Below are 10958 nucleotides of genomic sequence, written 5' to 3' on the forward strand. Positions count from 1 at the left end.
ATTTCTCTCACACACAATATCAGTCCCCGAAATGTGCCATGATTTCTGAGAAATCACAACATTTTGTGCAAAGTTGTCCTGTAATTTTTGCGTAATCCTGCTAATTTACTAACAGACGAACAAAAACATCTCAGGCCCATGGTCGACCAGGGATTCGAACCAGGAACCTCCTTGGAACCTAGAGTGTGTTTTCCTGCTGAAGGAGACCACTGCCATCCCAGAAGACCAAGAAGAGATGTAATTGGTTTTCAACAATGTTTAGGTACATGACAAAGTGAACGTCACAACCCAACGCTGCCCAGAGCAGACCTGTCTTCTTCCCATGGTGCATCTTGCTGCCACATCTGAACGACACACGCACCCGGTCGTCCACTTGACATAAAAGAAAATGTGAATAATCAGACCAGACCATCTTCCATCGCTCGTTACTTTAGTCGTGACGCTCACGTGTCCACTGCAGTAGCTTTCAGCAGTGGACAGAGATCAGCATGAGCCCTCTGATTGGTCTACAGCTCCCAGCCCCATGAGGCAAAGGAAGATTGTCTGTGAAATTGCATTCGCTCCCACACGCAACAACATGACCCTCGGGCGTCCGTGACCCTGATGCTGGTTCGCCGGTCGTCCTTCCTCCAGAGGTGGTTTAAAGATGCTCTGACGTGGTGTAGCCATCGCAGATCCGTTCAGATCCATAAACACTCCCCCGCTGCTCCTGCTCACACTCACTGGCTCATGCATCACAAGATAATCAATGTTTTTCACTCTCACCCATCAGTGTGGCTGGTCGGTGTTTAAGGCCTGTAAATAATTCAGCAAATTACAACACACACACGCAAGTGGGGCCCTGAGGTGTAAGCAATTCAACAAGTGGTGCATTTCCTGTTGGAAAGAAACTTCACATAGTCAGAGGTCGATGAATAGATGAGTCCAACGATGGAACATTTTGATGAAATGTTTGAGTTGATTATGAAACAAAAACTATTTTATTCCAGGTTCTTTGCTTTTTGTTCTTGAAAAGTGCTATAAAAAAACATTTATTATCAATATTTAGTTCGGTGTCGTTGATTTCAAGACCAAAACACTTGATGGCGCTAAGGTGCACAACTGACATTACGTCCCCAACATCCGCTGGTGGCCGCTAACACCTGCTAACATCTGAAGGAGGTTGGTAACTTAAATTGTGCAGAAGACCTTCAAACGTACAAGGTCACCATCCTGTCCTATGTTCTTGATTTGAAGTGATTTATTATTATAATAAACTAAATAACTGCCGTTAAATATATTTGGATTTCAAACCACTGGTTGAGCAAATAGTGACATTTGAAAATTATACTTCACCTTTGCTTAAATGAGCATTTTCTCTCTCATTGCAGCAAACTTAACAATAAATCAGTTGGTGGTAAAACAGCTAAATTATTCTTCTTTCACACTCGGCCGTGGGCATTGTGTATCTGCTTTGTTCCTTTAATCGCTGTAAGATCAAACCTTATAACAAGAAACGTTTGCAGTTGAAAAACAAAGAAGAAAAACATGTTGTATAAAGTAAAGAGAGAAAGAAAGAGAGGTGGTGGAAGAGGATTCAAGGAGGCACATGGGGAAGCAGACGACACCTCTGTAAAGACATTAGTGATTCGCAGCCGTGTGTCGAGAGCCCTCTCTCCTTCTTGTCCTCCTCTCCATCCCTCGCTCCCTCGCTCCCTGCGCTCTGTGTGGAGATTAAAGTGAGCGGCATAAAGGGGAGAGCGGTCCACCTCTAAGCTAGTGTGAAGGGGAAACTTCCCCGAGTACAAAAGTTCTGCTCTCCGCTCTTTGCCAGAGCGTGCCGCCGCTCAAATCGGCTTTCAGAAATTAATCCCTGCATTATGGAGGGAGTAAAGTAAACAAACGGAGGACAGGAGACGGTGGGGAGAAGCAGAGGTTCAGTAGGTAGGAAGCTTGTGTTTCTCCGGAGAAAAGAGGAACGTGAAGGCCGTGTGTGTTTCTATATGTGTGTGTGTCTGTGTGTGTGTGCACGGAGAGGGAGGATAAGGGGGGCTCAAGAGGTGACCTGGGGGAGGTGAGGGAAGGAAACGAAGCAGCACGAGCTCGTCCACTCCTCTGGGACATTCCTGGGAAGAAAAGCATCACAGCTTTTTTCTGCTGCATGATCTCAAAGCCCCCCCCCCCCCCCTCATCTGTACAGCTTATTACTGGCTTTGTCTTCCTCTGCTTCATTCAGCCACTTTTTCCCCCCGATGGCAAAGAGTCATTGTGTGCAAATCCCTCTCCCTGCTGCCATCTCTGCCCCCCCCCCCCCGTCTCCTCTCTTTTTCCCGCTCTATCGCTCCACTGAGAGGTACTCGGATAAGGCCTCGGGTTCAGTCTGACCAAATCAGAACTTCCCGCTGAGCCGAGATTAAACTTTGAGTGACCGAACGGACAACTTCTCTCGCTCTCTGGTCGACTCGATCTCTTTCTTTATGACGGTTTTAAACGCCTCCATACTCTCCAGAAGTGCACTCTCACGCTCCCTCTGTAGTTCTGCGTGTCCCCTCGACGTACATCCTCCGTCTATTGTCGTCCTCGATCTCTCAAGTGTCTCCAAACATTTGCACATCTCTCCCCCCGTCTCTGTCAACCTCAACTTTAACCTTCACAAGGGCACAAATCCATTCCTCTCAAATATGGGTCATTACTCGTTAGTGTTCTTCTTCTGCTGCTTAATTAAGATCCAAATGACCTCTTGTCAGCCATTTTTGACGCCCCACCCCCCTCCTAAACAACTATCTGTCAATATTTTATTGTTAGATCTAAAGTCCCTGTCAAGGCAGAGTCAAACTAAACCCAGTCTTCGACTTTCAGGTGAAGACAGTTGAGAGAAAAGGGTGGATTTTTACAGTTGCATACTGCCACCTAATGGTAAATGTGAAAACTACAATTATTCAAATACATTTTGTTTTAATTTATTTAAATTAATCGATGCTACTCAACGTAACTCTCCTCCACTGAGGTTCATTGTTTTCTGTTACATTTACTCCAGCAGACACTATTTGCATTGTGGATACTACAGGTTAAAATATAACGACAGCAGAAATCATAGTGCAAATAGAGGTTTTATTGAAACCTTCTGAAAATGAACAAAAAGCTTTCAAAGAAATTTCAAACTTAAGTGCATTTGATTGATCTATATTAAGAGCTGTTTCAAAAAGCCACCATGGTGAGTATCTCAGATTTTACAGTATAGTTGTTCATCCCGTTTTTTTGTCAATATTATATATTTTATTTAATTGTAAACTTTTTGCAGCATTTTCTATTTCACTCTTCTGACTGTCAACAATAATAGAATCATTATTATTGGTTTAAACATCTCCCTCCCAGTGTAACCGTCATGTTCTCCTCCTCACTCCTTCCAGCTGAGACCCAGGGTCTCTGCAATGAAGGAAAAGATGTGCGTGTCCTCCAGGATGGCCTTGTCGGTGGGTTTCCCTGCACCGTGCCCGCTGCGGGTGTCCACCCTGACCATCAGAGGCTGCCGCTGCACCGGGCTGCAACCCACGCCGTGCTGCAGGGCCGCGCAGTACTTCAGCGTGTGCAGGGGCACCACCCGGTCATCGTGATCCGCGGTCAGCAGCAGGACAGCGGGGTACGGGGGTCCAGAGTAAGGTGACTGAGGGAGATTATGAAGAGGGGAGTACCTGAAGAGAGGGGGAGAAAGACGAGATAGATGGATAGATTCTTTAATGATCCACACCTCTAACTCTCTCGCTCTTCTGTATCGGACGTGTTGTGGTTGTGTGTGTTTCGTACTTGATGAGCCACTTGAACTGCTCCGGGTCGTCAGCACAGCCGTAGTCGGTGGTCCAGGCGTGGCCAATGGTGAATTTGTGGAACTTCAGCATGTCCATCACCCCCACTTCCGCCACAGCACAGCCGTAAAGCTCCGGACGCTGGTTCACACATGCAGCTGTGAAGATTCAATAGTTTATTAATGAACACAGAGACATTGTCTTTACACAGTGATGTGATTAAGCTCTGTTTAACCCTATAAATCTGGGTGCACCATATATATTGCATAGAGTATCACTGCCACATTTTAGCCTTTAATTATCCACTAAATAAATAAATACATAACACACACACACACACTGGTCCTGTACTTACCCACCAGCAGCCCTCCGTTAGAGGCTCCGTTGATGGTGATGCGACTGGAGCTGGTGAACTTCTCCTGGATCAGATACTCTGCTGCCCACTGGAAGTCGTCAAAGCAGTTCTGCTTGTTCCCTAAGGATCCAGCTGCAAACACACGGTACAGGATAACACAAGTCAACCTGGAGTTAATGATAGAAAACTCACATTCAAGGATAAAAAAAATGTTGAGTATTTAGCATAAATAACTAAAGGTGTCTAAAACATGTGAAATGCTCAACTTTAGGTCAGGGAACAAATTTTATGAGATATTGAACACTGGTAATCGCCCCAAGGTTTCTGTACTTTCTTCAAGTACCGGACTTATTTGGGGGTAAAACAGTTTTGCTGTAAGTTAATTTCGACCCTGGTTCCTGCAGTGGAAACAAAGAGTTCCTGCAAAGGTTCCTAGTTCCCAGAGAAATTTCCTCTCCATCCATCTCAGCCTCCTCGGTGACATGTGTGTTTCTGTGTTCAGTCGTCCTGTGCTCGTACCTTTGTGCCAGGTGAGGCCGTACTCTCCACCCCCTCTGATGTTGGCCACAGCCAGAATCCCCCCCAGGTGTCTCACATACAGCAGGTAAGCGACACTGAAACAAGCATAATACACAGAAGGCAAGTTTAAAAAACATTTTGTAATAATATTATAAATGAAAAAGATTTCTGACTGATCGGTTGAACTTACTTGTAGTACGGTTGTATGGAAGCTTCAAATCCTCCGTATCCATAAAGGAAAACAGGATGAGTTCCATCTTTCTTAAGGCCCTTGGCATGAACCAGGAACATGGGGATCTTGGTTCCATCTTTACTGGGATAAAATACCTGAAAAATAAATCAGAATCACACATGTGAATCCCAGCCTTCACAAAATGTTTAAATATATTTGTCTAATCTTGTATTTGTCTATTTCTCTGGTCTAAAGTGAAGCTGGAGACGTGGGCTACAGAAGGTAAGAGAATAAACAGGAGGAGGTTACCTGTGTGGTCTGATAATCCTCCTGCTTGATGCCTTTGACCTCCACCTCCCTGAACACTTTGGGCTCCGGGTTGGACTGACTCAGGTCACAGTGGTAAATGATACCTGGGAACCACAGAGGTCAGAGGCTACAGTGTGTTTACGCACTTGAATCTGTATATTTGAATCAATGACTGTTGACGTAAGACATTTTAAATTATATAACCTGTACATTTTGTGGGTTTTACTGAAACCATTTAAAATAATGATAATATTTCATTGCTTGTTATTTATATATGGGAATAACAATTGATGGCATTTTACATTTAACTTAGTATTATTGATATATTGAGGGACAGAGTTACCTGGCGTAGTGAAGGAGGTGAACTTGTAGAAGAAGTCAGAGTGCTTCTTCTTGCAGCTCAGTCCAGCCACCGTGCCCACGTCCAGCGGCAGGTCCCTGACGAGCTGAGCTGTGGACAACTCGTACACCTGCAGGATGTCCTTCACGTCGTGGAGGTAGTTGACCAGCAGGTGGTGCTGGTTCACACAGGAGACGAAGCCTGCAGAGGGACACATGGAGGAAGTGATCAGAAGAGAACATGATGGAGCTGGTTCTGAAACTGTTTACTGTTTGTTGTTCTTTGATAGATAGTAGATGGATGGATGGATGGATGGGATAGATAGATAGAAATCAGTTTGGTGAATTCAGGTGCAACCGTCTAGAACAGAGTGCAGGTGCAGAGTGGATCCTTATGACATCAACAACAACCAGCAGGGGGCAGACTAACACGCTGTCAGTGTGATGTAATGATGTCAGACTATCGGTCAGTAGGTGGCAGTGGTGCAACAGACGCTGCATTCTCTGTGACTGTGTTAAATATCAGACTATAAACAGTATATAACACTTTATGAAACATTTATAAAAAAGTTTTTACTTGTCAAATTCTAATAATTTTCAACAAATGAATTTTCTTTCATTTATATTTTTGCAACTGTATTTTATTCTGCCTGTCAATTATTTTCTCTTAAACACAACCCTGCACTAATGAAGAGATGAATAAATAACCCGTAGTATTTCTACACAAATATAATATATGCTTATAGCATTTATTACATGTATATGGTTAGTTTATAGATGTAGTGTTTTTCCGTTCATTCAAGTTATTTTCCTCCATTTTTACTGACGTTTGTGTGCGTGTGTGTGTGTAAAGGTGGATTTTCACCGCTGTTTGTTGAACTGCTCTCTAGTGACAGTTACGATCAATGGAATGAATCATAACTAAAAAAGTGCTTATTAGCCGAATATCACTTTTTGTAGATTTCCCTCTGACGAACGTCTTTGACCTCAAACTCAGAACTTCCCAATTACTGTGGTCAGACTCTTATTAAATAATTCGCAACAGAAGTTCGTTGAAAACGTGTTTTGTAATTTTTAAAGGACTGAATTGTGGAACTGTGAAGCCCTATACGTATTTCTAAAGTTTTCCCACAAACCAGCAGACGCCCTGAGACGTCATTAACCATCAACTCTCAGACATCTTTCAATTCATCTGTAGGGAACTTATATTACTTATAACTATTCCTTTTTTTAAAGGTCCACAGAGTCTTACCTAGGACATCCTTGTTGTGCTGTGGTAGGAGGGTTTTCCAGTGCTGCCTCTCTGGTTTCTGAATGTCTATGTTGATGAGACAGTATCGAGGAGCATCCAAGTTTGAGCGGAACGTGAAAACGGTTCCCTCATTAGTCACATAAGAGTACTGAGCCTCGAAGTTGTCCACGAGTTTCACCCATGGCAGCAGCCCTGGAGGAGACGATGAAGAAAACCACACAAAACTCAGTTATAAAAGTTGCACTGCGTGATTTTCTCACTGTTTACAAAAACATATTTTCGCAGAACTCTTGCACAGAGAGTTTCAAAACGTTTGCTTGTGTAAGACAACGAATTTTACACCAGAAAACCTGCCACAGGGCGAATTTTGAAATCCAGTCTGGTGGAGTAATCGTTAAGTCAGTGACATTCGCATGAATTCCTCTTCTGCTGACGCAGCACATTTGTTTGGAGCTGCAAAGATGTAAAGTTATCTAAAAGCTTGAGAGGTTTGTTTCCCACAGAGTTTAATTAAATCAGTAGCGGCATGTACAACCTCTCTCGAGTGACAGGTGCACATCACGGGAATACACACAGCTACATCTGAAAGTACCTGTGGTAAGACGACTTCTGCCAACTGCAGACGGTAAAATCATGATGGACATTTTAAGGAACATGTTGTGATTTGTCCTGGAGCTGCTGATGACAGCATTTACAGCTTGGTGTGTTCGTGAGTGAGACTATAGACGTTCCTTTGTTGTCCACCAGCAAATCACTTCTATAAATACATGACTGAATTTTAACCTTGACAAAAAACTTTATGTAAAATCCATTCATCATCCCTTTACCTGGGTACAGAACAAAACGGCTGAAGCAGACGTCAAGTTTCTTACTGTTCAAGTGATGCTACTTCTGCGAGACACATTTCCACTTGTGTTCATAGAGCGCTCAGATCACACGTGAGGTCGGACACAGAAACACTGACCTGTGATGCCGTTGGGGAGCTGCTGGAGGTCGCAGTACCACAGCTGGTTGACCGGCTCGCAGCCTTCAGTGATGGACATGACGGCGTATCTGCCATCGTCTGATACCTGGTAGGAGGCAGATAAGAGCAATTATGTCAATGTAGCTGTTGCCGTAACGAGTTTTAAACTTCTAACAGGTCCGACTGATGAACATGATGCTTTGGCCAATGTCTCATCCACGTAGATGGAGGAGGCAGGGTTAATGACCTACACTGGCCACCAGGGGGTGATCAAGGGGCTTTGGCTTTACCTTTTTTATACACGGTCTATGCTTCAGACTTACGGTTACTGAGCTGTGCCACTTTGGATGCTCAGGGAACTCTGCAACCAAAATGTCCTCTGACTGCTTGTTGCCGATAACGTGGAAGTAGAGCTTCTGATTGATGTTGCTGGTGGTTTCGGTGCCTTAAGCGAAACACAGAGCAGTTATACATCTTGAATGTGTATTCTATAGACGTTTGCATTGAATTGTCGTAGTGGTGCTTGTGTGCACGGCGTTTCCTCTTTACCGTCTGTTTTGCCTTCCTGAGGCGGGTAGGAGTTGTAAAAGACGCCCTTTGCATCATGAGTCCAGGCCAGGCAGCTGAATTTAACCCTCTCCAGGACATCAGGCAGTAGGGTGAGGTCATCAGCCTTCATGAAATGCACCGTCACCCAGTCTGAGCCACTGCTGCTCAAACCATACGCAAAGTATTCACACTCCTCCGACAGACGGCCCACTGGGTGAAGAGAGAGAGAGAGAGAGAAAAAAGAAGGACGTCATTAGGTTTCTGTAGTTTATTTCTCTATTTCTACTAAATAAGAGTTGCTCTGCAGTTGGTCTCACTCTTCAGTGCCACAGTGCCGTCTTCAGAGAGTTTATTCGGGTCAAAGAAGACGGTGGCAGGCGCATCCAGAGAGTCCTGCACGTACAGCACATCCTGGTTCTGGAGGCCTTTGTTATGAAAGTAGAAATACCTAAAAATAAAAGAGGAAATAAAGTGTAATGGGGTTTTTTTAGCCTGTGCAATGCCTGCCCTTTCTGAAGTTTCAACCCATACCTCTTCCCTCTTTTGTAAGGGCAGCTGTATTTGGGATAGTCGTAGAGCTCAGTGAGGCGCTGGTGGAACCGAGGCCGGACAGCGCACTGCTCCAGGTACGGCATCGTCACTTTGTTCTGCTCCTCCACAAAGGCCTGAAATACAAACGAACAGTGAAGGATGGGAACTCAAAATATGTTTAGTTTGTCCAGTCTGGGCTACTGTAAAACACTCACTACCGATGTAAATATAAAGTATTTAAATATAAAGGGACCATTAAAGAAATATCACTTTCACCTAAATATGACACAGTGGAACTTTAAGACACAGGTTCAATGAGAGGAAAATGGCCGAACTTCTGATTGGTATTCACAAGGAAGGAAGAGTGATTGTTCTTTTTATTATCTAGCACATCTTATGTCAATGCCAGGAACAGGATGGAACCCTCCTGAAGAAAACATGTTGACCACGTGAGAGACAAAACATTCCTCAGGTTTACCAAACAGAATCAATTGATATGGATTGTTGGGGTCCACTGCAGACAACATATAGGGGTAGATATAAAACTCTCGATATTTTTACATTAAACTGATTATAGATAATTATATATGAAAACACAAATACAGCCTAATTTGAACGGAGACATTTATAAATCAGCTGATATCAGAATGTTGTAAAAGTTGCATGAAACGTTTCCTGCAGGTGTGCTCTGCTCACCACACCGTACCTTTGTCTCTGCACTGTCACAGTCTTCCAGCCAGGCGTAGGGATCACAGATCTTAGTTCCATGGTAGTCGTCCACCTGTTGAACACAGGCAAAAGGCCAAATTGTATATCTGGATTGGCTTGTTAGAAAGAATTATTTTCTTTCCTTGGAACTGACAAGCATCAACACTTTCAACCATCAATTGTTTGGTTCATTCGCATTTGGCATGAGAATTCGGTTGAGTGCAATGTCATCTTTGGCATGGTTGTCTTGTCTTGATGCATCTGGTCAAACTGGTATTGTTATGTCCTTCATTGTAGTTTATTTTTAGTTTCTGCAGAATTTCTCCAAAGCTATAAAACTGATTTCCATGGAATGCTGCAGAACGCTTGGACAGGAGCCAAGGGAGGAACATGGTGGATCTTGTTCAGTAAAGATTTAAAAACGAACTCTTGCTTGAGAACTATTTGCAAGTATATACATTAAACAATGGGAAAGAAAGAAATGGGACTAAAATGTGCATTTATCGGTTGTGTGTGTGTCTTTTAGACGTATTCTCATTTTGACTCATTTCCCTTTGTAAGACGACTGCAACTGATGCACCAGCGATGAACCAAACTGGAAAACACATTTCTAATACTGATCTGGAATTCTTCTGGTTTTCTTTGTTTTCAAACATCAGTGGAAAGAAGGAAATGAACATTACACAGATGTTGTTGCAGTTACACCAGAGCTGCAGGACAAATGCTGCACACATTCAGGTCGAAACTTTTCCATGTGACTGACTCTTGAATAACTTTTTCTCTTGCTTAGTTTGAACTTTTGTTTTTGATTCTTTCATTCCCCCCTCGCTTGTCCACTCCTCCCCCCCACATGACTTTCTCTCTCTATCTCTTCCTGGTCTTGTGAGGATTTCACCAACAAACCCCGTGAGGAACCAGACACAGAAAACAGCAGCAGGATCGCACACTGACCTTGTCCTCTTCTCTGCGGGCGCACGGATACTTAAAAGCCATTTTCCTGAATAAAACTCAACCGTGTCACTTCTTTGTTTTATCTTTATTCGAACGCTCTGGTCGACGAGCTTCAACGGAGCCGTGAAGTGAAAGTGAAAGCTAAACTCTCTCTCTCTCTCACACACACACACACACACACACACACACACACACACACACACACACACACACACACACACACACACACACACAGCGGTGTTTTGTTCTACACACAGGAAATGATGTGGCAGCCACGCGCACGGCCAGTGTACGTGTCTTCGCGCCCGTACGTGCACGAGGAGTCTTTTGCACAACTTGAAACATCCCCTGGCGACAGAGAGTACGTGTGCTGTCATGTGCAACTTCAACTTCCACAGAAGTTTTTCTCTATCAGATCCAGATTCCACACCGAGCTCTGTGCTCCGCGGTAGAAGTGAAAGAAAGAGAAAGTAAGAGCGAGAGAAGAAGTGAAGGGACTTTCTGTGTTGATTAACGTGCAGACATGG

At 43.8% G+C, this 10958-nt stretch overlaps 1 protein-coding gene across 1 annotated transcript; it reads right to left on the reverse strand.

Annotated features, from left to right (window-relative positions):
* Window positions 1–3070: 3070 nt before the first annotated feature.
* On the reverse strand, window positions 3071–10695 carry LOC109643283 (prolyl endopeptidase-like). The gene is made up of 15 exons (XM_020108347.2): window positions 10432–10695; window positions 9479–9553; window positions 8773–8906; window positions 8559–8689; window positions 8242–8451; window positions 8016–8137; window positions 7693–7798; window positions 6729–6920; window positions 5481–5678; window positions 5138–5241; window positions 4847–4983; window positions 4657–4751; window positions 4138–4269; window positions 3784–3940; window positions 3071–3671 (listed from the first exon to the last, which is right to left on the reverse strand). Exons 1-15 carry the CDS (start codon window positions 10471–10473, stop codon window positions 3377–3379), a joined length of 2130 nt encoding a protein of 709 aa, XP_019963906.2. The 5' UTR covers window positions 10474–10695; the 3' UTR covers window positions 3071–3376.
* Window positions 10696–10958: the final 263 nt, after the last annotated feature.

Source organism: Paralichthys olivaceus, chromosome 20, assembly GCF_024713975.1.
Source record: "Paralichthys olivaceus isolate ysfri-2021 chromosome 20, ASM2471397v2, whole genome shotgun sequence".
Taxonomy (NCBI): Eukaryota; Metazoa; Chordata; class Actinopteri; order Pleuronectiformes; family Paralichthyidae; genus Paralichthys; species Paralichthys olivaceus.